Raw genomic sequence first — 27001 nt, forward strand, 5'->3', positions numbered from 1 at the left:
AGATCAGCGATTCTCTGCCTGGGGCTGGGTGAGATGGGAACTGTAGGGCTTTCCCCGATGTTACAAATGTAGAAATTCAGCTACAAACATCTCACTCAATAATCCTTAACAACATGAGCCTTCCAACTCACATTATGATTCCAAGGCACTCTTTCTCTACTCAATTTTGTTAGCTGTTTTTATTCCCAGCAATCTCACCCCTCATTCAGAAATATTTATTAATGGCCTGTATCATGCGCCAACCACCGTATTATCCGGCTTTTGGAGCATTTTTTTTTTCCCAGAGGTGTCACTGCCATTTAGAATTCTGTCCCCATCTTCCAAACCTGGGACTCGAAAGCATTCGCATCCAGGTCGTGTTACTTATGACACGCCAGGGTCCTCTCCAGTCCTTTCTGCACCGGCCACACTTCATGCCGGCCCCTCTCAGCTCGCAGACGTTAAGCCATTCCCCTCGGGAACCAGCTCCTTCGCCTATCAGCGGCTCCGTCCGCACGAACTCCCTCGCCAGTCGGGGGGAATTGAGGTGGGACGTTTTCGGAAGTCTCAGACCTGCACCTCGGCAGGGCGCAGCGGGCTCGGCGGGCTGTGAACCCCCGGCTCGGGCCCACGGAGGTCGCGGGGCGGCTGCTGACTGCCGCCGGCTTTTCCCGTCGTCGGGAGGCGGCCCCGGCTGGGCTCTAACTTCTCGGTTTCCCCTGTCCGGGCACAGACGCAGCGAGCGGCGCAGGACCTTCCCCGGCTTCAGCTTTCACTCAGCAACGCCGAAGCCGGCTCTTCGCACGCTCCCGCCGTCCTTCTCCGGGGGCCGCGTTCCCAGCGCCGCCGCGCGTGTCCTCAGGGAGCCTCTGCCTCCCTCCGCCTCCCCCGCCCCGCGTGCCCTTCAGCCGGTCCCTCCGCCCGAGCGACGCGAGGGGAGCGGGGCGCGCGCGCCGGCGGCGGGACGACGTGCGCGAGACACACGGCCCCGCGCGGAGCGCCGGAAGGAGCCGGGCCGGGGCCTCGCGCGTCGTGCGCGCGCCGCCGCCCGCCCCCCGGCCCCGGCCGCGACCTCGCGCGCGCGCACTGAGGCGCCGCCGCCGCCGCCGCCGCCGCCGCGGCTGCTGCTCCGGCTGCTGCAGGAGGCGGCGCTGGCTGGCGGCTGCGCTCGCTCCAGTCGGCGAGCGGAGCAGCGAGCGAGCGTGTGTGTGTTTTTTAAAGATGGCCGGAGCGGCGGCGGCGGTGGCCGCGGGAGCAGCAGCTGGAGCCGCCGCGGCAGCCGTGTCGGTGGCGGCTCCGGGCCGGGCCTCAGCGCCTCCGCCGCCCCCGCCGGTGTACTGTGTGTGCCGGCAGCCGTACGACGTGAACCGCTTCATGATCGAGTGCGATATCTGCAAGGACTGGTTCCACGGCAGGTAAATAAACCCCCTCCAGCCCCGCCGCCGCCGCCGCCGCCGGCCACGGGCCAACCGCCGCCGCCGCGCCGGCCGCCCGCGCCCCCCTCCGCCCGGCCGCCGCGCCGCGCCAGGCGCCGAGGGGCCCCGGCGCCGAACCCCCGGCCCGGGCAGCGGGGCGCGCGGGGCCCCGAGCTCCCCGGGCGCCGGGCGGACAGAGGGGGGCTGGTGGGATCGCCCGGCCGGGAGAAGAGTCGCCACAACAAACGGGAACAAAGGGGGCCGGCCGAGAAGTTGGCAGGGGGAGACCTGGGCGAGGGGACGCGGCCGGGGCAGGCGCCGGCGGAGGCGGCGGGCGGAGCGCCGGCCCGGCCCGCCGCCCCTCACCGCGCCCGCAGCCCGGCCGCCGCCCCGCCCGCCCGGGGCTCCGGCCGGAGTCGCCGCCCGGCCGGCCGCCCTACGCGGCCGGCCGCAGCGTCTTCCTTCCGGGCGGCGACCGGCTCGCCCCGGCTCCGGGTCTCCAGAAATTGCCATCACCCCCCCCCCCCCGCGGTCCCCGTCGCGCCCCCTTCCCCGGTCTTTATCAAACTTCCTCGGCCGCGGGGCACTGGGACGGGGGCGTCGGCAGCGCCAGCCCGGCGGGGCTCCGAGGAGTAAACAGAGCAACAGATGAGGCACTCTCGGGGACTTAAAAGATGCCAGTCGGAAGTTTGGGGCCGGGGGTCCCGGGCAGGCCGGCAGGTCGGCTCGGACCGTGCCCCCCACCTACCACCCCAGCACACCCTGTCCTGGCAGGGGGTGGAGCGGGTGGCGTGGACAGCGGGGCCCGGGGGGACAGCCTCCGGTCCCCAACCCCCCGCGTCGCCCCCGCGCCGCCGCTCAAACTTTACAAAGAGTGAAATTTCCCGTCGCCCGAGGGGCCGGCGACACCGCACGGCCGGGGGGCTCGCAGCCGGGGGCCCCGGTGCGGGCGAACTTTCGCCTGCCGGTGGGCACTTGGGGGCGGGTGGCGGGGGCGGCGAGCGTCACCCTGTGCCTCGGCGGGCGCCTGCGTTTCGGGTTTGACGTTTGTGAGAGCTCCGGCCGCCTCCGCCGCCGAGCCGTCGACTCGTGTGTTTTGTAATCAAAGTGTGTGGCTAATAAAGGGCGGCGCCACAGCCTCTTGACTCCGGCGTGGGAGGGATTCGCAGGCATTTAAACAAAGAAACTAGTTGGGGTTGGGCTCCCAAAGTCCTTATTTGGGTGTTGTGGCAAAGCTTGCGGTCACCTTTAGGTGAAGCAGGTTACGCGAGCACCGTTTGGTGTTGTATCTTGGCGAGAGTACGCTCACGGCTAATAGCAGATATGGTGACTGTGATTGTAGGAAGTGTCCTTTGATTGACAGCAGGACATTTAAATACAGCCTCCGCTCCCCCCTCCCCAATTTTACAGAAACACTACACGACCAGGCCAGATGTCTTAGTCTCCCTCTACTGGCCCTGGGAGAGAAAACCACTTAGGTTACAGCGTTCTTTGCAGTGTTCAGTGCTCGGTACATTTAGTTTTACTTAATCTTCAAGTAGTTTTATTTAATCAGCTTGCACAATTCTGACAGCAACAGCAGCGGAAAAAACAAAACAAAACAAAACAAAAATTGCCACTGTGAAAGAGAGACGGCGTCTTAATTTTGTGTATCAGGTAATTTTTCACAGTCTGGTCTATGCTTGGGGAATATTATTAGAACTTTGCTACATGTAATTAAGAATAAATTATCTAAAGTTCTTTTTTATTACTCCAAATAGATTTTCCCCCCTGTATTTTGATTACATGTAAGACTGAAATTTGAACGTACCAAATCTTGCCAGTTCTATTTCTATATCCTCTGTTCCCATAATATATCCTACGAAACCGGAGTAGATTATCCAAAAATCTAGGTTACATATAGAATAAAACCAGAATCTCTGGTGATTATGTAAATACCCTTTTTTTCAAAGAACAGTTTTAGCTGCATAAGAGGCTTGTTCTATGGTGCAATGTAGATATGTTCATAAATTTTAGACTAGATTTTATTTACCTTAATTTAGGTAATTTAACACTGTAACCGTGAAAAACTGCAGGTAGTTTATGGAAAGTTTGGTAATACACTGAAGTATAAATTAGAAAACAGAAGAAGTTTGAAGGGAAAATAAAGAGGTCATATATGAAGGAGGCAGAGTGAGGCCAAAGCAAGTCTGCTTTACTTTATCACGTAGATTTGTGTGACTTCATACTGGTGCAAGGGCCCGAGGTATGTGGTTTTTTTGACCAGCAGTTCTTGAGAATTTAATGTTGTTCAGATGTCAGAAGTTAGAAAATTTAGTAATAATGCCCTGTCATGCAAAAGCAGTTTCTTCTTATCAAATTTCTTCATGAAGTATGAGTAATTGCAGTAACTTCAGAGAAAGTAATACTTATGGTACCATCAAGGTACAGTTTTAATCTCCACACTCGCTTTCCGTTGGGGTTTCCAGGGGTGGTCCTTCTGCAGAGGAGGGAGGGGGGAATAGGAGCTCTGCGAGAGAGAATTACCATTACGGCATAATTTCTTGATGGTTTTATTACTTCAAGTACAAGAATTTTTTTAAACTCGAGTCAGTGAATTCTGGTATAAATTTGAGTTTACTCTCTTTCTGGAGTTTTTGACGTCTGGAAGTCTGAAAAGCTTTTGCCCTCATTTAACCTGACAGGGAAGGAGGGGCTCTTCCTTGATGCTTTTCAGCCAGGCAGCAGAGTGAAGGGGACCCGCTGCCTCCAGGTTTGAGGCTGTTGGCTATTGAATTTTCGGTGTTCAGGAATTCCTATCCGTCAGTCTCCCTAAAGGCTCTAAGTGGGAGGGGAGAAGAACACTTGCCAAGGTACAGTGTGTAATTGATACGTTAAGGACAGCGAGCCGAGGAATTAACAGGATTTTCCTGGGAAGGTTCCTTCCAACCTAGACAGGGAGTTCTTCCTCTCTGGGCGCTAGGTGGAAGTAAGACAATGGAGATCTTTCCTGATAATATCCCACCCCCTAATCTCTAGGCTTGAGGTCTTTCCTTTGTACTCCTTTTCTTTTCTTTTTTTAAAGATTTTATTTATTTATTTGACAGAGACACAGCCAGAGAGGGAACACAAGCAGGGGGAACGGGAGAGGGAGAAGCAGGCTTCCGCTGACCAGGGAGCCCAATGTGGGGCTTGATTCCAGGATCCTGGCATCGTGACCTGAGCCTAAGGCAAATGCTTAATGACTGAGCCACCTGGGCACCCCGATTTCCTTAGTACTCTACTATCATCCTCTACAAAACTGTATCACTGCCTTAATTAAATTGTGTTATAATGCCTTTTGTCTCCACATTTGAATGTTAACATTTGTTTGCTAGTGTTTTTAGTCATATATTCTCTTTGACAAAATTAATATAGAAAAAAATGGGAAGCACAGAAAAGTATTAAGAATATGAAAGTACCCATGTCTTCTAGGACTTACCACTACTTTAACACTTAGGGTAAATGCATACATTTTATGCATTTCCTGCATTTCACTGTTAACCTAACTTCTAAACCATTGTGAGCATTTCTAATATTTCCTTAGAATAAATCACATGAATTAATACATGTAAAACGTTTAGAAGATCTGGCACTTGTAGGTACTCAAGAAGAAATGTCCTTGAATAGAATTATTGGTCTCTGGGCTCAGATATTTCCAGCCTTCTGGTGCCTATTGCCAGATTGTCCTCCGGAAAGGTTATCCTACTTTATACTCTCACCAGTGGTGCCCGCTTCTAGTTCCCTGCATCATCCCCAGTCTAAGATATTATTAAACTCTCCCTCAAAAAACCAATCAAACACTTTGCCAGTCTGCATATAATGAACATTTCCACCAAAAGACATACCCAAAACTATTCACAGCAGTGCTGTTCATATCCTCCCCAAACTAGAGCAACCTAAATGTCATCAGCAGTAGACTGGATAAATTGTGGATCAGTTAATATTCATTAAGAAAAGAATGCGTGACCGATACATGCAGCAGCATGGGCGGGTATCACAGATACAAGGTTGGACAAAAAGCTAGGCACAACAGCAAATACTGTTTGAATCTGCTTATACCAAGTTCAAGTACAGATCTAATTGGGTGAGAGAAGTTAGACTGGTCCTTACCTCTGCGGGGTATTTGCCAAGAGGAGGCCCAGGCAAGGGAGCTTCTCAAGTTCAGGAAATGTTCTATATCTTGATCTTGGGTGGTGGTTACATAATGTACACAGATAGAAAAACTCACGAGGTAGATGTGCATTAGGGATTTTTAAAAACTATTGTAATGGCTGAAGTGTACTTCAAAGTTAAAAAAATGAATAATTTACCAGTTTGGGGGCACCTTGGTGGCTCAGTGGGTTAAGCCTGTGCCTTCCGCTGGGGTCATGATCTCGGGGTCCTGGGATAGAGCCCTACATCGGGCTCTCTGCTCAGCAGGGAGCCTGCTTTCCCCTCTCTCTCTGCCTGCCTCTCTGCCTACTTGTGATCTCTCTCTCTGTCAAATAAATAATTAAAGATAATTATTTAAATTATTATTAAATAATAATTAAATTATTTTAATTATTAAAAAATAATTTAAAAAATTTTGGTAGCTGACATGATATTTTGTGATTTTGTTTCTTGTCCTGTCTTTAATGGGATTGCCTCTTGTGTTTATTGTTAGGTAGGATCTTGGCTCCCGCCCAGAGTTTGCAGTGTACGTGGCGCTGTTCTTGGTGCTAGGAACATAGCCCCGAACCAAACAGTCCTTGCTCTCTTGTAACTTACATTCTAGTGGGGGAAGATAGATAAATGTAGATGACAAAAGAAAAGGAAAATTGAGTTAGGAGGAAAGAAAGGCCTGGGGTTAGTATAAGGCCACTTTCAAATGGCGAGATTATGGAAGGCCTTGACAAGGACACATTTGAACACAAGATATTTTGGATTTTACTCAGGGAAAATGGTGTATTTTGAGTAGAGGAGTAAAGAATTTGACTTAACCTTTTACAAGGTTCACTCTAGCTGCTACTTGGAGATTAGACTGGAGGGAGGCAAAGATGACAGGCTGACCAGGAAGAAGGCTGTTGCAGTCATCCAGGTGAGAGAGAATTTTAAAAGTTGGAGTCAGTTTTGGTAATTTTCAAATGTCATATTAACTTTAATTCTTGAAGCTTGAATGAGTGAAGAGCTTCGTTTATGAGAGTAGAAAAATTTTATCCAGAGTAGTGCATTTGGGTAGCAATTTCTCGGGTATACCCTCTAAGTCCTGGAATTCACGCACTTACTGAATGTTTTCTACCACGTGTGACGCTGTTCTGATTGTGTTAGATGTATTAACTAACTCATCTAGCTCATCTGTTTCTCAACTTTTGTTTCTTAACCTTGTTGGATAAGTGCTGTTATTATTCTTATTTTACAGATGGGATCTGAGGGTTAGAGAGGTCAGTAGCTTGTCCAGGGTCACAAAGCTAGAAGGTCATAGAGCTAGCTGATCTGAAATCAAGTGGGTTTGACTCCAGAGCTCACTCTCTTGACCAGTAAGTAGATGGTATTGGGTTTCTTTGCTCCTTGTCTGTCTTTATCCTGGGGTGTGAGGGGGCATAGGCGGAAGAGATGCCATAGGGTTCTGAAGAGCTACACCTAGAGCCATTGTACCTTTGTTTTTGTTCTTTATTAAATTGTCTTTAGTGTGAATATGTTAAAAATGATCATAACTGCTTTGGGAACAGTTTATAAAATATTTGAGAAGTTCCATAATTTAACTCTGTTTTTATCTTTGTTATAATGGTTTCTTACTGGAGTGTATTTTTATTTTTTAAATTAAGGATAAAAATTATTTTTAAAATTGATTCTGTATACATTTCCCTGTAATGATAAAATTGCTTTTAGTGTTATGACATAAACTTACTAGGTGAACATATATCTTCCGGTAAGAGAACAGAGAACTTCTCAGTTTTTTTTTTACTGACAGTTTATCATAAGAAAACATATGAGCATTCTTTTCCTGTGTGTCACTTATAAAAGTGAATATATATACTTGATCTTGCTATTTGAACAAAATCTGTTTTGATGTGGGAGTCTCATCTTGGGCTGCGTGGAGGCAGTGACAGTTCTCTCATCAAGCTTTTTTTTTTTTTTTCCCCTTAAACTCTAAGTTTGGGGCAGATTTCTGCATGGTATGCTCTCATAGCCTGTATTCTTAGGTGTGAAATTGAGTTTACTGAATATCCAAGGGGAAGAAATGCCTTTATATTTGATGATCCGAAGTGGGGTCTCAAGAAAAATGGAACAGATGTGGAGGAATTTGATTGTTAGGCGGAAACTTGGGTTGGTTTGGGGCTTCAGACTCCACCATAAAGTGTACAGCTTTGGAACAACAGTTGGACAGTGTTGATCCTGCAGCTGCTACCAAGTTTCTGATTCTTTTTGGAAGTGACATTTTATTAACATAGTGCTCGTTTGTTTGCTTTTCCACTAATACTAACATTAATTTTTCCCATTAATTATAGTGTGATTTACTGGTAACCTGGATGATTTTCGCAGGTGTTTGTATTGAAGAATCGTTTTTAGAAACCGAGGGCTCGCTGGAGGGGGTTCATTGCTGTAGGCCTTCACAGGGGACACAGCCGGGAAACTGATAGGCACACACATCTCTATTTGTGTTGTCTACCTGTAGGTTTTAAAACCTCTGAGTTTTTATAATGATAACTTTGATTCTAATCCGATATCACTGGGTTCATTTTAGCTTTCCCCCTTTCCCTGTGACTTTTTTGTCCAGCACTGAGAAATCCAGCTTCTGTTATGTTTTTTCCCATCTTCGTTTATATGTAAAGTGGTTCTAGAATTCCTAACCCATACCCTTGTAATAAATTTACTGACTAAATTACAGTATTTGTCGGTTTTTTTGTTCTTAGCTTTATATCTATAATATCTTTAGCCTTATAATAGCTACTGTCTGTCCATAATATCTAGCCTATACTTTCCAGGTACCTGGAAAGTACCTGGTCACATCTTGTCAGCCCCTGTTTTCCACACTTAACTTAGGTTCTGTTCTGTTCTGTTCTCCCCCAGTTTATCATGTCATGTCATTTATTTGTAATATAGTTGGGTTTGTTACTGTTCGTGTTGCATTTTTGACTCCTCCCACATCCTGACTAGTTTTAATTATTGGTTTATATTTTGAGTATGTAAAATAAACCAGGGCTCTAAGAAGTTAGAGGCATATGAAAAGGTATACTCAGAAGTGTCACGCCCTCTCCATCTCTCCGGTGCCTTCCATCCCTTTCCCACCCACCTCTCTTTATTTTCTGGCTTATCTCATGTGGAATTTTTGTTTCTTTTCTTTGTTTTCTTTTGTTTCTTTTCTTTTTGTTTCTGGGCAGATGAATGTATATTTTCTTATGTATATTTCCTTAACACAAAGGGTAGCTTATGATAAATGCTCTGCTTTTTTCCCACTTCATAATATACACTGGAATTCGTTCTGTGTCAGCTCACAGGGCTCTTCCTTATTCTTTTGAATAGCTGCACAGCGTTCCATCATGGGGATGTCCCCTGTTTTATTCATTCTCTTACGCCTGGGCATTTTAGATTGCTTATAATATTTTGCAATTACAGATAGTTACAAACAAAGTAGAACTTTGTGTATATGTATTTTCATATTCTTGGAGGTATATTCAGGTTAGATTACTAGAAGTGGGATTACTTGGTCAAAAGGTAAGTGCAGATGTTTTGTTAAGATCACTAGATTTCCTTTCAGAATGGTTGGACCAGTTTGCATTCCCACCAACAGGTTATGAACATGCATTGTTCCCCACATTTTTGTTATCAGACTGTATTTTCATATTTTTTAGTCTTTGCCAATCCAATTGGTGAAAAATTGTATCTTTAATCTGCATTTCTCTAATTACAAATGAGTTTGAACAACATTTCATTTATTGAAAGCCATTTTCTTTCTTTTCTTCTTTTTTTGGGGGAAAATGATCTGTTTATAGCTTTTTCTGACTGTGTTTTTTTTAAAGAGTAGGGCTATTAGGCTTTTGTGACATATAAATAGTCTCTCTACGTTTGTTGGTTTTCTTTTTTGTTTTGTCTTTGGTGATTTTTTTTTTTGCCATGCAAATTAAAAAATATTTATGTAGTCCTATTTATCAGTCTTTTATTGGCTCTGGGTTTTAAGACATGATTAGCAAGCTTTTCTCTGCTCCAAGGTAGAGAAATCCACTTCAGAGGATTTTTGTCTGTGTTTTCTTTTAGACCTTGTTTGGTTCTGTTTTTTTTGTTTATTTGTTTGTTTTATATTTAGATCCCTAATCCATTGGGAAATAATTTGTGTATATGGTAAAAAAATAGAGATATAATTTTTTTCTAAATAAGTAAGTTTTTCTAAATAAAATTTCCCAACTGTGCCAGCACTGTTTGTTTGTTTGTTTATTTATTTATTTATTTATATTTTTATTTTTTTAAGATTTTATTTATTTATTTGACAGAGAGAAATCACAAGTAGATGGAGAGGCAGGCAGAGAGAGAGAGAGGGAAGCAGGCTCTCCGCTGAGCAGAGAGCCCGATGCGGGACTCGATCCCAGGACTCTGAGATCATGACCTGTGCCGAAGGCAGCGGCTTAACCCACTGAGCCACCCAGGCGCCCCGCCAGCACTGTTTATTAAAAAGATTATACTTAGGTACACTTAGGTGGTTCAGCTTGTTGAGCTTCCAGACTCTTGGTTTGGCTCAGGTCAGGATCTCAGCGTCCTGGATGGAGGCTGGCTTAGGTCTTGACCTTAGGGTTGTGGGATTGAGCCCTGGGTGTGTCCCTGAGCTCAGCGCGGAGTCGGAGTCGGCTTGAGAGTCTCTCCTTCTCCCTTACCCTCTGACCCCCCCCCCCACTCTCACGTTTACACCCTCTGTCTGAAGTAAGTAAATAATTTTTTTAAAGCTTTTTGATTTTTCAGAGCAAGAAGCAGATTCTTAATTATAGAGAACAATCTGATGGTTACCAGAGAAGAGAGGGGTAGGGATATGGTTGAAAGAGATGATGGGGATTAGGGAGGGTACTTGTCCCTGTGAGCACTAGGTGATGTGTGGAAGTGTTGAATTACTATATTGTATCCCCGAAACAAGTGTAACATTGTATGTTGACTAACTGGAATTAAAATAAAAACTTTTCTAAAAGCTTGTTGGTATTTTATTTGTTTTACATTCAGTTTCTAAATTAACTTAGGGAGAATTGACTTTTTGTGATGTTGAGTCTTCTATCCAAGAACAGGGATGTTTCTTTATTTAAGTCTACTCATGTGACTTTCAGATATGTTTACATTTTTTCTGTAGATTATTTCTATAGTTTATTCCTATATATTGTTTTCTTTGTTACTATTATAAATAAGATTTTCTCTACCATTTGCTTGCTCATTGGTTATTGGTTATATATATGCATATTTGACTTTTATTTTTAAGATTTTATTTGAGAAAGAGCAAGAGCGAGAGAGAACATGAGCAGGGGGAGGGAGAGCAGAGAGGGAGAAGCAGACTCCCTTGCTGAGCAGGGAGCCTGATGTGGGCTTGATCCCAGGACCCTGGGATCATGACCCGAGCCAAAGGCAGATGTTGAACCAATTAAGCCACCCAGATGCACCAAGATTTGACTTTTTTTTTTTTAAAGATTTATTTATTTGACAGAGAGAAATCACAAGTAGACAGAGAGGCAGCCAGAGAGAGAGAGAGAGGGAAGCAGGCTCCCTGCCGAGCAGAGAGCTCGATGCGGGACCCGATCCCAGGACCCTGAGATCATGACCTGAGCCGAAGGCAGCGGCTTAATCCACTGAGCCACCCAGGCGCCCCCAAGATTTGACTTTTGAACGTTACTTTTATTTCCTGCTATTTTACCAAAAAAATTAAAAAAAATTTTTTTTAAGATTTTTATTTATTTATTTGACAGAGAGATAACAAGTAGGCAGAGAGGGGGGAGATGCAGGCTCCCCACTGAGCAGAGATTCCGGACACAGGGCTCGATCCCAGGACCCTGAGATCATGACCTGAGCCGAAGGCAGAGGCTTAACCCAATGAGCCACCCAGGCACCCCTTACCAGAAGAATTTTTAAAGTTCATTGTATCATCAGTTCACTAGAGGTTCCTGTCAAATGCAAATAGAGTTTTTCTGCTTCTTTACCTGTTCACCTCAAAATGAATTTTCTTACCTAATTGCATAGGCTTTTATCCCTTATAGGGTTAAATAGTGGTGGAGATTGTGGATATCCTTTCTTCGTTCTTGATTTTAGTAGAAATGCCTATTTTCTTGTTAAATTAGGTACTAACTTTAGGCATAATTTATCATATTAAGAAAGTCGCTTTGGGGACGTCTGGGTGGCTCTGTCTGTGGCCTTCGACTCAGGTCATGATCCTAGGGTCCTGGGATCTAGTCCCACATCAGTCTCTCTACTCAGCAGGGAGCCTGCTTCTCCCTCTGCCTGCCCCCCACCCCCCGCCCCGGCTTGTGCTCTTTTCTCTCTCTCTGACAAATAAATAAATAAAATGTTTTTTTTTTTTAAAGTCTCTTTTAAATCTTTTAGTGTTTTTATCATGAATGGATGTTGACTTTGTCAAAAGACTTCTTCAGCACCTATGAAGAGAACCATATGCTTTTCCCCCTTACATCTGTTAATATACATATAACATATTTTTAAGTGTTTTATTATTAGCTGCTGTGAAGACAGCCTCATGTAAAAATATTTTTCACTACATGCTTCACCATTGGATACTTAAGTTGTATTCTAGTGATGCTTTGTACCTAAGTTTAAAAATGTTATTCTGTATAGATTTAGAGTCTAGATTCTAGATTTTAAAATGCGACTGCCTGGGAAGCCTGGGTGGCTCAGCATTTAAGCGGCTTCAGTTCACAGGATCAAGCCCCAAGTTGGGCTCTCTCTCCGTCTGCCACCCCTTCCCTCCCTGTGCCCCACCAACTTGTGCTCTCTCTCTTGAATAAAAGTTTAAATGAATCAAATACCATTGCTTGGTTATTTTTAGTATAAAAAAATTGACAAATAGAACTGACATAGAGGAACAAATAAACACTAAGCAAGTAATATATATATGGTATATGAATCATATATATATGATATAGGAATCTTTAAAGCATTAATGATCCAGGAATTTCTCTAAAGCAGGATTTTCTAATCTGTGTTTTATGAACCCCTGAGGTTTAAGGTATCCTGGGAGTTCATTTCTTTTAATTTGTCTTATAAAAAGACAAGGATTCTTTTTTTAATGGATAAGCTTGACTGCCTCTGAGTGTATAAACAAGTATTCATGGGAAAGTTAGTGGAAATCAGTTGAGTGTTATTAAGAATGGGTTAGATTGGGTTGATTTGTCTTTCAGCTGAATGCTGCTAGCTACTATGATGGTTTTGACTTTAATTTTAATTTTTTTTTTTTAGAGAAAATTTCAAACATACCAAAGTAGACAGAATAGTATAATGTACTCCCATGTTAACCTTCCCTCCGGTTCAGTGAATATCAGTTCATGAACAGTCTTGTTTCAGCTAACCCTCCTCCTTCCCTTGGATTTAGTTTTTTTTTTTTTTTTTTTTAAGATTTTATTTATTTATTTGACAGAGGGAGATCACAAGTAGGCAGAGAGGCAGGCAGACAGAGAGAGAGGAGGAAGCAGGCTCCCTGCTGAGCAGAGAGCCCAATGCGGGACTCTATCCCAGGACCCTGAGATCATGACCTGAGCCGAAGGCAGTGGCTTAACCCACTGAGCCACCCAGGAGCCCAGTTTTTTGTTTTTGTTTTTTTTTAAGATTTTTAATTTTTTAAGAAATCTCTGTAGTCAGTGTGGGCGTTGAACTTAAAACCTGAGGTCAAGTGTTGCGTGCTCTGTTCACCAAGCCAACCAGGCGCCCCCACATTTAGTTATTTGAAGCAAATTTGTGACAGTATCCTTATATTTGTGCAAGTTTCAGCAAATATATCTGTAAGGCCTCTTTTAGAAGAAATACCATTATCACAACTAAAAGTAATTGCCAGCTCCTTAATACCATGAAATAGTCATTGTTCAGATTTCCAGTTGTCTCAGGAATGTCGTAAGTTTTTATACTATCTGTTTGAATCAAGATCCAAAAATAGTCCACATGTTGTGATTGGTTCATATGTCTTGTAAGTCTCATAAACTGTAGCAGTAGTTCTTAACTGGATGGGTTTCGTCTCTTCTCGCCCCCCAGAAGATGTTTGGCAATGTCTAGAAACATATTTGGGGTAGGGGGGTGTTGCTAGTAGTTAGTAGTTAGAGGGTGGGGGTCTCATAAACACACAGCCCCACAGCACAGCACAGCCCCTATGAGGAAGGACTGTGTGTCCCTGAGTGCCAGTAGTGTTGGAAGACCCTGAGCTATAGGCTTTCCTCATGTTTCTCACTTTTCCTTTGCAACTTATTTTTGGTAGAAAGTGTTGTTTATCCTACAAAGTTTTCCACTTTCTGGATTTTGCTTATTATATCCCTGCTGCATCTTTTAACATATTCCTCTCTTTCCTGTAAATTGGTAGTTGGAGCTAGAGAAACTTGATCAGATTCAAGTTTTTTTCCTCAAGAACATTTTATAAGTGGGTGGTATAGTTTTCCATCAGGAGGTATAAAATGTTTGCTTGTTTTCTCTTTTTGTCATGTTTTTTCCCAGTGACCGATGCCAGTATGCATTCATTTATTCATGAGTGGTTCCAAAAATGATGATAATTTAATTACATAATTCTTTTTTATTTACTAGCTAGAATACTTCTCTGAAGAGAAGACTTTTCTTTACTTCTTTGGTTATCTAGTGGTACAGTTTGTATAAGAGAGGAAGAATTAAATTAAATTAAATATTAAATATTAAATATTAAATATTTCCCTTTATCACTAGTTTTGGAATTAATTGACTCATTAGCATTCTTTGTTCATTATTCATTAAAGAAAAACCTTAATGAATAATATTTATTTGTAAGCAATATAGACAGGTAAATGGATGAATAAAAAAAGGGTTCATGTCTCCTTTGACCACATACCCAGTAATTTAAAACAATAAAACAAAAAAAAATCTAGTGAGAAATTCAAGCAATATAGAAAGATTAAAAAAAGAAGAAGTGAACATCTCTTGTCTACTTCCTACCATCCTTTTTTCCAGTGGTAAACTCCATTAACAGTGTTGAGTTTCCATCCCAGAAGGAGGGCTCACATCATGTACACATGATTCTGTTCTGCTCTTTTTCATTCATTAAACTATCCTGGAGGCTGAGGAGAGTTTTTGTATCAGCATATACAGATAGCTCATTTCTTTGTAGTGGCTGTGCAGAATTCCATTCTGTGGATTTACCATAATTGACCTGGTTATCTGTTGATGGATTCCTTATCTGGTTTCTCCCTCTTTCTTTTTCTTGTGGTATTAAACAGTGCTGCGGTGTAACATATTTTTGTGTCTTTATCTTTATTCTTGACAGGCTTTTGTGTATCCTTAAGGTAGGTTTCTAGTGTTATACATTTTGAAAAATTGTTTTTATCTGTACTCCTATTTTGTTTTACTTTTTAAAAAGATTTTATTTATTTATTAGAGAGAGTGAGAGAGAGCACAAGTGGGGTGAAGGGCAGAGGGAGAAGCAGACTCCCCGCTGAGCAGGGAGCACGATGCAGGACTGGATCCTGGGACTCTGGGATCAAAATGCTTAACTGACTGGCAGACGCTTAACCCACTGAGCCATCCAGGCACCCTGTACTCATATTGTCAAGTTTATGTTCTTTTTTTTTTTTTTTTTAAGATTTTATTTATTTATTTGACAGAGATCACAAGTAGGCAGAGACGCAGGCAGAGAGAGAGAGGAGGAAGCAGGCTCCCTGCTGAGCAGAGAGCCGGATGTGGGACTCGATCCCAGGACCCTGAGATCATGACCTGAGCCGAAGGCAGCGGCTTAACCCACTGAGCCACCCAGGCGCCCCTCAAGTTTATGTTCTAAAGGCACACAAGGAACAGTGATATTGAAGTATAGGTTTGGTGAGCTTAACCATACTAACTATGCAAATTTAAGATGCTGATTTACCAGGGCAGTAAATTGCATTCATCAGCTAGTTCTAATACATCAAAAGTCAGTGTTAGAGAACGTACAATGACATATCTGATTTGTATTTTATTATGGGGAGGCGGAATAAAACACTTCCAGAATATTTTGTGAAGAAGTGCAAGACTTTTCTTCCGTAATTTAGAAGTAGAGTTTTCCTTGAGCACAAAACACAGGAATTTCAAACATCAGTTAGTAATCATAGCAGTCTGGCATCATGTGCAGTAAATTACGACATTGTTCAAGCTGGGAGATACCATCGTAGATAATTTGGTGTGTGTGTGTGTGTGTTTTTTTTTTTTAATGTGCAAAAGCTGTTTTTAGATAAGCGGTCACTGTTTGACAAAGAAATTGGAATGATGTCCACTGTGGTCCTTTTGATTTATATAGTGTCTTATGGATACTGTAGTATTAATATATATGAAAAGGAGAAGTAAATGGTCCTGGGGATCTGCCTGGAGGTCCTGGAGATATTCTCACTGCTCAGCAACTCCATAGACTGTTACACACGCAGACACACACACACACACGCACACACACACACACACACACACGAACTAAAGTCAGAAGAATGTATCAGTTTGGCTAGCATCCTAACTGATTTACTGAGTGACAAAAAGTGGGACACAAGGCACCCTGGAAGCAGAGGCTTTCTGGCCAGTTCCCATCAGTGACGTCAGAGACTTTCTCTGGTGACCACATTGGAGCCTTCTCCCTTGGAGACTGCTTTGTAGGGTCATGGGTTTTTCTTCTTCTCTGTGACCTCCGCAGAGCTTCACCTATCACACACACGATACTGTAGGCATGTGGTCAGTCCTTTTTACTTTATTGCTTTTTGAAGTAATCTTGGGGTATAAATAGTTTTATCTGCAGATTAGAGGAATTTGAGTCTTTTTACTTAATTTAACTTGTCACGGGTCTGAGTCATATTTCTCTCTTAACATTCTTCCTATTTCAGTACTTTTTTAAAGCTCATTTTCAGTAAATGTTGTTTCCTTGAATCACCTTCTTTCTCTTTTTTCTTTTTTCCTTTTTTTTTTTGCTAGCCTGTCCTTATTTTCTGTAAATCAAAGGAGCAGATCCCATGGTTACTGGAGAGCAGAGTCCTTTTTGTTTGATTCTGGTAATTCTTTCCTCAAACCTGCTTCTCTAACCGTCCAAATGCCAAGTAGTCAGTGCTGGACTCTGTTCCGTAATTTTCTTCTTCTTGCTTCTCTGTGGGCATCCAGCCTGTGGTAGGAGAGATCAGATCCTCTGATGTGAAGTTTTTTTCTCCGTGTCCTCATTCCTTGAACCCCTGTTAGAATTGGGACGTTTAGGTGGCTCAGTTCTTATGCATCTGCCTTTGGCTCAGGTCATGATCCCACAGTCCTGGGATCAAGCCCCGAGTCAGGGCTCCCGGCTCACTGGGGAGCCTGCTTCTCTCTCCGCCCCTCCCTCCTGTTCTGCTATCTCTCTCTGTATCTCTCTCAAATAAAATAAAATAAAATAAAATAAGAGAATTGATTACCCAGGGTTTTTTGTATACCTCTTTCTCTTGGAATCAACCTTGTTTGGGCTGCCCCTCTCCTTGGGAGCGGTACCTACCCAGGGAACTTACTCATTCACTTCCTGCCAGTTGCAGAGTGCTGGTTTTCAGCCTTACTATTGGCCCCAGGCCTGCTGCATGGATCGTTCACCTGCTCCGGGAAATTCATCTCTTTCTTTGGACAGAGCAGAAGACTGTGACACAGATCTGAGAACTTTTAGATCATGTGGTGTTAGGATATGGCTGACCCTCTCTAGCTCTTCTCCACCACATCAATGACTTTTTGGTTTCCTGACCACCATCACGGTTTCTAAGCTATCTCTATTATGTAGTATTTATTTAACATTTTTCTTTAAATCAGCTTTAAATGGATTTGGCTTTTTCAGTTTAACTTTGTCCTAAACAGAGGTTATCTGTTAAATCACATTTGTGATGCTCACTATATATTTTAATATTTGTGAGAAAAGACACATTTATTGTGATAAAGGCTTTATCATATAAAATGTGTACATGTGAGATTGTCAGAAGGGTGGTGGTGATTGATGGAAGGATAGTTAACAGACACAGGGAAAGAATACACATTTCCTTAAGGGAAGTGTAAGGGATGGAACTTAACCAAATGAGAATGGCTTTAGGCAGCAAGAAGCCCAGCAGCAGGACAGATTGTCCTGGCCTTCAGTTCTCATAAGCGTGTCCTGTTGCCAGTCTGATGCCATCTGGGAGCTGGAGTCCATCAGGTCCAGCTGTCCTTCTGGTGATGGAGCTGGGGTTCTCGGGGTGCCTCCTTGTTTCAGGGTGACCTTGTCTGCTCCGCAAGTCTGAGGAACTGCTCTCAACCGTAGCATGTTCCTCAGTACTTCTAGCAAGATGGATGGGGTGACTTGAAGATCAGCTTCTCAGATGTGCCTTTAAGATGTACCTTCTCAGATGTACCTTAAAGCAGGCTTTAAGCCTGCTTGACTCTTCTTCCTCAGAAACGCGTAACTCTACACCTTGGTAGACCTGGAGCTAGAGCCATAAAAAGTAACTACAAGGTGTATATATTCCCCTCCGCAGTGGAAGGAGGGGATCCTTAAATGAGGAGACGTAGCATATCTGTTTTGTCAGAATGCGTGTATTCTTGAAATAAATGACATTATTTTCTTTTTAGTACTTTCCATGATCATTGTTTTTGAAGAGTCAGTGCTACACATCTTGCATTCAGCCGTTCATATGTGAGACACAGTTGCCAAAGTTTGCTGTAGTATGGAGCAGTCTATTTTCAGATGTAGGAAATTTCTGGAAATGTAGCTTCAGGAAGAAAAGGAAACCGCCAAATCATTGGGAATTATCTTTAGGTATGTTCTAACCCTTGAATCGTCGGTTCAAGGACATGGCTTCAGTAATTACATCCCTGTCCCTGTATCATTTTTTTCTCATTACAAATAGTATATAACCTTCATTAAAAAAAAAAAAAAAAGAGAGAGAAGGAAACATCCTTGTCCTGACATCCCCCCTTCATCTGCAGCCCCATTTCTATACTGCCTTTATAGCAAAATTCATCAAAAGAAGTGTCCAGGGGCGCCTGGGTGGCTCAGTGTGTTAAAGCCTCTGCCTTCAGCTCAGATCATGATCCCAGGGTCCTGGGATCAAGCCCTGCATCGGGCTCTCTGCTCAGCAGGGAGCCTGCTTCCTCCTTTCTCTCTGCGTGCTTCTCTGTGATCTCTCTCTGTCAAATAAATAAATAAAATCTAAAAAAAAAAAAAAAAAGAAGTGTCCATGTTTACTGTCACCAGTTTTGTTTTTGTTCTTCTCTCTCTCTCTCTCTTTTTCAAGACTTTATTTAGTTATTTTTTTTAAGATTTTATTTATTTATTTGATAGAGAGAAATCACAAGTAGACAGAGAGGCAGGCAGAGAGAGAGAGAGAGGGAGGCAGGCTCCCCACTGAGCAGAGAGCCCGATGTGGGACTCGATCCCAGGACTCTGAGATCATGACCTGAGCTGAAGGCAGCGGCTTAACCCACTGAGCCACCCAGGCGCCCTATTTAGTTATTTGATAGAGAAAGTGAGAGAGGGAACACAAGCAGGGGGAATGGGAGAGGGAGAAGCAGGCCCCCCGCTGAGCAGGGAGCCTGATGCGGGATTGGATCTCAGGACCCTGGGATCATGACCTGAGCTGAAGGCAGGCACTTAATGACTGGGCCACCCCGGCGCCTCTCTCTCTCTTTCCCTCTCCGTCCCTCTTTTCTCTAGTTAAGGTCCCATTCTCTCCGAATCCTGTTGCACTTTGATCTTTACTACTTGGTGGCGGTAGCAGTCTTGTCAGAGTGACCAGTGAGCTTCCCCTTATGTGGCTTCTAGGGAAGCCCTGTGCTGGGGTTTCTCCGGGTTTACTACTCCTCAGTCCTCACTGAGGTCCCTTCTTATCTCCCTGCTCTTTTAACACTGGAGGACCCCAGGGGTTAGTCCTCAGTAGTTCTCTTTTTCAAGTGTTTATCTGATCCCCTGACTTCAACTTTCATCTCTATGTAGATGATTCCTAATTGTTATCCCCTTCAGGGCCCTCTCCCCTGGGCTCTAGTCTTGAATGTGTAGTTGCCAACTCTCACATCTTGTCTCAGACAGGCAGTAGTCATCATGTCCCCTGGTGTGACCGCAGTGGAAGCCAGGGTTCCTTCCTGGTCAGCTGTCCTCCTCCTCCTGCCGTCTTCCCTGCCTGTCTTTTTTTTTAATGAATTAATTTATTTATTTGACAGAGAGAGATCGATCGATTGATCACAGGTAGGCAGAGAGGCAGGCAGAGAGAGAGGGGAGGAAGCAGGCTCCCTGCTGAGCAGAGAGCCTGATGCGGGACTCGATCCCAGGACCCTGGGATCATGACCTGAGCCGAAGGCAGCGGCTTAACCCACTGAGCCACCCAGGTGCCCCTTCCCTGCCTGTCTTAATGGCAGCTCCTTCAAGATGTTCAGGCCAGGATGTTTGGTGATTTTTTATAATCTGCATTAAATTCTTCAGCAGAATCTTTGGCTTACTGTCCAAATCTCATCCCTTCACATCGCTCCCCTTAACGTAAAGTGAGGTTCTTGCCATAGCTTTCTAACTGGTCCCTCTTCTGCTAGCACAGGAACCAGAGCGACACTTGAAAAATGTAAGTTAGGTCTGGTGGCTCTTCTGTTGGAAACCCTCCAGAGAATCCCATCTCGCCCAGTGGGAGCCTCCCTGGGGCGTGTGGGAGCCTGCGGACTCTGTCCCTGCCCTGCTCCCTTGCTGTCCCCGCCTGCTCCTGCGGGGGCCTCGCGTGTGCATTTGCTTTTACTTCCACTTAGAGCATCTTTCCTCAGCTACCCAGGGCCTGGTCCCACACTTGCCCTAGGTTTTCTCCTCCTTGTCATCTTCTCAGCGAGGCCTTCCCCGGCTACTCGAGTGGAAAATAGAAAATCCCTTACGTCTGGCACACTTCTTCCTCCATGGCACTTATTATTACCAGACATATATTGTGTGGCTCTCTGTTCATTTTTCTCTCTCTCCCCAACAAAATGTAAGCTTTGGGAGTGTAGACATTTGATTTTTTGGTTTTGTCCTGATTATATTTCAGGTGTCCTGATGTTGAAGGACAGAAGGAAAGAAGATGGTGTTAAGTGTGTCTTTTAGCCGCGTACAGTGTTATGGCTGCTGAACTGATAAGCCAGTGTAACTGTGGCCTGCCTCTCCACCTGCTCCTAGTTCTTTTCCTGCTCTCACCTCCTGGGTTGAACATTGCCCTCTAGGGGTCTCTTTGCGACCTAATCTCTTCTGCCCCATTCTGGCTTCGCTTCTTCTCTTTTCTCAGAGCCACCCCTCTCCACAGCCCTGTCTATATGTTCCCTCTTTTTCCCCCTCGCTACACACAAACACACACACACACGCACACATGCACACACACACACACGCACACATGCACACACTCACACACACACACGCACACATGCACACACACACACACACACACACACACACACACATGTAATTTAGTGTACCACTTTCCTCTTAAGCATAAGTCTCTGGAAATTCCCTAGTCATCACCATGATTTCTAACTTCATTTAAAAATAGTTCCTGAAGTGCTACTTTTCTCTGTGGAACTTTGCTTAAGATAGCGAAGATATTTTAATCCCTTTGTCTAAAAGATTGCCCTCTTTCCATCTGCTCCATGTTCCATTCTTCTGCATGGTGGCCCAGACTCCTGAGACATTCAGGGTAGCTCAGCGCAGTGCTGAGACTGCCCTCAGTGGTGGAACAGAATTTGTCTTGAAGATTCATCAATTTTATAAAAATAAAATTTTTATCACTACACATTCTGTGTAGTGATAAGTAACCTTTAGCATGGGTACGATTGCGATGAAGTGTTAACCTCTCACAGATTAACCCGCCTATAAAAACTAGCAACTGTTCTGCCATCTTTGAGGAATGCTGTGGTCTGCTTGAATACAATTTTCCTCTAACTGAAGAGTCTCATTGTGAAATGTGGTTGAATGTCCTCAGAAAAGTAGCTCAGGAAGTAGAATTCCTCACATGTCAATTATCTGTAGAAGGAGTTGGGTGGATGTGTTACACTCACATAGCGAATATTACACTATTTAATTTATGTCTCTGGAACTGACATACAATATATTGCTAGGGATGATTATCTTTCCCTCTGGAGAATGCCCGAGGTCCAGTGATGGTTCTTCCCTCCTACACAAATCAGTTGCACATTTCTTCATCAAGTTGCATAAGTTTTCTTTCATTTTTGTTTGGGAAATAAGTGTTAAATATTACTTACTAATTAATATTACTTGTTAGTATTATTTAATCTATACCTATTTATCTCTGATAACCTTATTACATGTGTTTTTTGTATATACATGCTGAGTGTTTATCCCAGAGACAGTGGAGGATTAATATGGAGAAGGGTGAAGAACACAATGAGCAGTGAGTATTTTTTTTTTTCACAATGAGTATGAAGATGAGCATATGTGGGGGCTCCTGGGTGGCTCAGTGGGTTAAAGCCCCTGCCTTCGGCTCAGGTCATGATCCCAGGGTCCTGGGATCAAGCCCTGCATCGGGCTCTCTGACCAGCAGGGAGCCTGTGTGATCTCTGTCTGTCAAATAAATAAATAAAATCTTCAAATTAAAAAAAAAAAGATGAGCATCTGTGTGTATACAAAGAATGAACAGGTTAAGCGGGGATGCATAGTAGTTTGGCTAGACTGGAATTTTACGGGTGTAGCAGGCTCTGTAGGAACAGCACTCTATTTCCCTTGGCTCTCTGTGCTCTGTGTTTCCCTCTCTGTTGCTGTCTGTCTTTGTCTCTTGAACAAGACTTCTTGCGGAAAGCACTTAGACGTGACCCTCAGCTGTAGGAGCTCAGCACCTTGCATTTGAAGCAGGCTGAAAATGCTGGGAAGCATACTGCCCCTAGGAGAGTCATTAACCCTTGTCTTTCAGGAAACTAAGGCAATAACATAGCTTGATCTTGCCCTGGGTGGGACCAGTCCCCATCTATATAGTTTCCCAGATGTCCGCAAAGGGGTCATCTTGGCTTCTTCCTGTCTCACTTTTACGCTCCTTTCCTAGTGCTTCTGGGGATCACCTGCCGTGTGAGCATCTGTACCAGATTTGGGTATCAAGATCTGCTTTTTGGAGACTCCAACCAAAAGCAGCAGAAAGTTATTAATGAGAAGAATGGTGATAAATGAGAGATATTGGGTTTGAAAGTAGAGTTTGGATTCCCTTTATTAAATAGCAGATAACAAATTTTTTACGTTATGATCATATTTGTGTATTAATGACTGTGTAATAAGTGTAGGTTTATTTACTTATGTCTATGTGCAGACGCACTGGGAACATGGCCTATGAATTAGACCTGAAAGCCATTTACTTACCTCATTAAATAGTTTTCTGGTCCTGCTGCATGGAAAAAATGTCTTCCCCTGGTTTATGTGTGATATGTTTTTACTTTGAAACCGTTTGCTGTTATTTTATTTCTCCATTTCTTTATTCTTTCCAAATGCCTTTTTTCTGAATATGCTAGCAACATTCTGTGTAGTGATAAGTAACCTTTAGCATGGGTACGATTGCGATGAAGTGTTAACCTCTCACAGATTAACCCGCCTATAAAAACTAGCAACTGTTCTGCCATCTTTGAGGAATGCTGTGGTCTGCTTGAATACAATTTTCCTCTAACTGAAGAGTCTCATTGTGAAATGTGGTTGAATGTCCTCAGAAAAGTAGCTCAGGAGGTAGAATTCCTCACATGTCAATTATCTGTAGAAGGAGTTGGGTAGATGTATTACACTCACATAGCGAATATTACACTATTTAATTTTGATGACTCAGTGTCATGGACCTTACTTTGCTCTGCTCTATGGGCTGCTGGCATGTGTTGGACTGTGTGTGTACTAAATTGCCCCAGACCAGAGCTATTTATTGGTAGTGTTTCATCTCCTTCCTTAATATACTTTCCTGCTCTCCCTTACATACTGCTTCTAATTTTCTGTGTTTTTGTAATTGGAGAGAAACTTAAGATTTCAGTGGGGAATCAGACAGCAGGTCTTGTTAAATTGCCCATTCTGTCATTCTGATACATTTGTGATAGGATGAGCCCAGCCAGGAATGGAGTCAAGCTATGTAAAAGGGACTTGGCAGATATCATTTAAGTAGGTCTGGCAGGCAAGGTTAGAATTTTTAAAGCCAGAGTGCTTGTGAAGCTGGAGAGTAGCTTTGAATTCTAATTGCCCTGGGACAGGAGCTCTACCTGGTGAATAAGAGTAGTCCTGGCTCAGAGGTAGTTTTGCAGAGAAGGTACTCAGATGGCTAGGCTGGTGATATGGTGTGTCTTGCTTCTTAAGGAGCCTTATTTGACTCTGGAATCATTTTGTGAGTAACCTCAATTCCTGTGGGACAGTTTAAGAAATGCTCTTTTGGAGAATACTGTATAGGCAGTCCTCACTTAGCACGGTTCTGATATGTACAGATTTCAGTTACCATGTAAAGAAAAATTGTTTTTCTGCTTACAACATTCTGTAAGCAGAATGTCACACATTCTGACACCAAATGTGTGGATTTTCCACACCAAGCAATTCCCCAGTTCTCTGCGGATGCCAAGTGGGTGTCTTATAATCTAATTCACTTCTGACACTAACTACCTGGAGTGAGTTAGTGCAGAACCCACTTAAGGTTTGGTCCTTAAGGGCTTGGTCCTACAAGACTGTCCCGCTACTTCAGACATCAGTCACAAATAGTGGATTCCTAGGTAACCTACACTTCTATTCAATTGGCTACAAATGGGGGTTCTCATGCCCTCCTTTTCGGGTTTGGTAATTTGATATAATGGCTTACAGAACCCAAGGACACATTTAGAACCAAGCACACATTTAGTTTATTATAAAGGATATTATAAAGGTTGGAAATGAATAGCCAGATGAAGAGGTACTTATGGCGAGGTCCAGAAGAGGCCCGCACGTGGGAGATTCTGTCCCACTGGGGTTTGGGATGTGCCACTCTTCTGGTATGTGGATGCATTCAACAACCCCAAAGGCCTTAGACCCCTCCACTTAGGGTTTTTATGAAGGTTCCATTGCATAGGCATAACTGATTAGACCATTTGGCTATTGCTGATTAATATAATCCCCAGTCCTTATCCTGGCCTCAGAGGTTGGGAATGGGGCTAAAAGTTATAATCCTCCGATCACCTGTTGGTTCCTCTGGCCACCATCTTGAAGCTATCAAGGAGCCCACCAAAAGTCATTAGCATAAACTCTGGCACAATTGAAGTGAGCTTATTGGGAATAACAAAAGGCATTACTTTCACCCTTATCAGGAAATTAACAAGGATTTTCTGTACTCTGGTGCCAGAAATCAGGGACAGAGACCAAATTCATATTTCTTCTTCTATCACGTTAGCACTGTGGTTCGGTTAATTGCCACTACTTCCCTAGTAACGTAATTCATATTTTAACCACCATGATATATTAACCGTGCATAAAGTACAGTCTTTGTTGCTAGCTCTTCCATATACGGTCAGCAAATCTGTGTGTAAATAGCAGGTTCACATCTGTTCTTCAGTTTATACACAGACAGGAAAGCGTGTTGTTGTGCTGTTTCCTTGTCTCCCCATGATAAACCCACGTGACACATGGCAAAACTGGGTTATCAAAAGAGGACGTGCTAATAAAGATGAAAGTGGAGCAGAAACAAAAAGTGATGATTCTGGAAGTGCAATTTCAAGTTGTGCATAAATGGAATAATAAATAAGTGATAGAAGGAATGTTAACACTAACATTTGAGAGACTCTAGATGCGCAGCCAGAGAAACTCAGTCAAGGCACATTTTATGGCATAATGTTTTAAATTACTCTTACTTGTGTTGATTTGAAATAGGATGGTCTAGTCTTTGCTGTTGGATAACTCAGGACTACCCATTTCACTTTTTTTTTTTTTTTAAGATTTATTTTATTTATTTGAGGGAAGGCATGGGTGGGGAAGGGCTAGAGGAAGAGTGAGAATCCTCAAGCAGACTCCCCACTGAGCATGGAGCCCCACATGGGGCTTGATCCTGGGACCTGAGATCATGACCTGAGCCGAAAGCAAGAGTCAGACACTCAACTGATGCTTGGCTGGCTGAGCCCCCCAGGTGTCCCCATTTCACTTTTGATGGATACTTCTGATTTTTAATTGTATTGATGTTCTTGCAGATCTTCTGGATAATACATGAAATTCCACGTAGGGACATTTGTTCTGGATGATGTCAACTTTCCATGTTCCAAAGCCTTATTCCAGCTCATTCGTCATTGAAAATGAAGAAGCCTGCTAAGGATGTTAGTGGTCCCCCTTAGAATGTTAACTTTAGATTCTGTCCCAGCAAGAAGTCCTCTAATAGGAATACTTTCTTATGGCTTAGCATGGAATGTTGGATCTCTGCCCATAGATGCGGGCAGTAAAGATTTTACAGGAGGAGAAAGGTCAGGAAGGAACTAGATCTGTTTGAGTTGACTTCTGTCTTTTGTAGCTGACTCATCAGTAAGTGTCTTCAGTGTAAAAGTTTATGACTTGGTGTTATCTTTTATTCCAGGGTGTGATCTCTTAGCCCTGAATATATTAAATCTTCTGCAGGTGTCGTTAGATCCAAGGAATATAGCCTTCCTTCCCATACTCATGTTGGGAAATAGGACTGGCAGCTGGGTTGAAATGTTACTGGTGGCTGTTGGTTCATCTTTTAAAAATCTTTATCTGTTTATAATCTATTTAATCCTGCTCTATTCTTTAAAGAGATACCCTGTTTGGAAAATCAAGATAGGGACACTTAGGAGCAACATGAGAGGAAAACAAAATAAGTGGTCATAAGATATATGTATCTGTAACAAATAGGGACCCTTTCTGTACAACATGATTATACCTGTGACTGAACCTAAATAGGCACAAATACTGCATCCTTTTTCATTGACATAAACTTTGGACATTTAAAAATGAGATCTCAAAAGAAAAATTCATCATTTATTTATTTTTCCCCCTCATCCATTTTCAACCCTCCATATTTGCAAAATTCATATTTAAACAGGTTTCAGAATAGTAACCCAAACTAATGCCTCCTGGATGTGCTTGGAATTCCTGCTTTGTGTCAGTCAGTAAATATTTTGTGAGCATCCCCTATGTAATCAACTTCAGGTCGATCTGTGGGGAGTAGGAAATTCTGGATTATTAAGTATTATTCATGTCTTTAAGGACCTTAAAGTTGGGTTGGAGTAACAAAGCTCCCATCGGAAGCAGCTGTGAATAAAGTGTTATGCCAGCCTCCATGCCCAAATACCATTTCTTTACTGAGCCGGCTGCAAAAGAATTACCTGGGGAGCTTGTTAAAAATAAAGATTCTTGGGCCCCACCCATTAACTTTTCTCTGTAGATCTCAGGTGGGGCTCAAGAATGTGTTTTTCTTTTTAAAAATAAACAATGCACAGCACAAAAGGTATAGACGGTTATACGGCAAAAAGCAGTTCTCCTTCTCCACCGTGCATCCATTCCC

The 27001-nt window shown here is 43.4% G+C and overlaps 1 protein-coding gene and 1 long non-coding RNA gene across 2 annotated transcripts in view; both read left to right on the forward strand.

Moving 5' to 3' along the window:
* The first annotated feature begins 1060 nt into the window (after positions 1 to 1060).
* KDM7A (lysine demethylase 7A) overlaps positions 1061 to 27001 on the forward strand; it is an 85605-nt gene continuing 59664 nt past the window's right edge. Inside the window, exon 1 of the mRNA XM_082693886.1 lies at positions 1061 to 1394. Within this exon, the coding sequence (XP_082550012.1) occupies positions 1201 to 1394 (194 nt within the window). The 5' untranslated portion in view covers positions 1061 to 1200. The remainder of the gene's footprint in view (positions 1395 to 27001) is intronic.
* On the forward strand, positions 13151 to 16950 carry LOC309845691. The gene is made up of 2 exons (XR_014301427.1): positions 13151 to 15129; positions 15343 to 16950. It is a non-coding gene; the product is annotated as an uncharacterized lncRNA (long non-coding RNA).

This window comes from Mustela nivalis (assembly GCF_964662115.1).
Source record: "Mustela nivalis genome assembly, chromosome: 12".
Lineage (NCBI taxonomy): Eukaryota > Metazoa > Chordata > Mammalia > Carnivora > Mustelidae > Mustela > Mustela nivalis.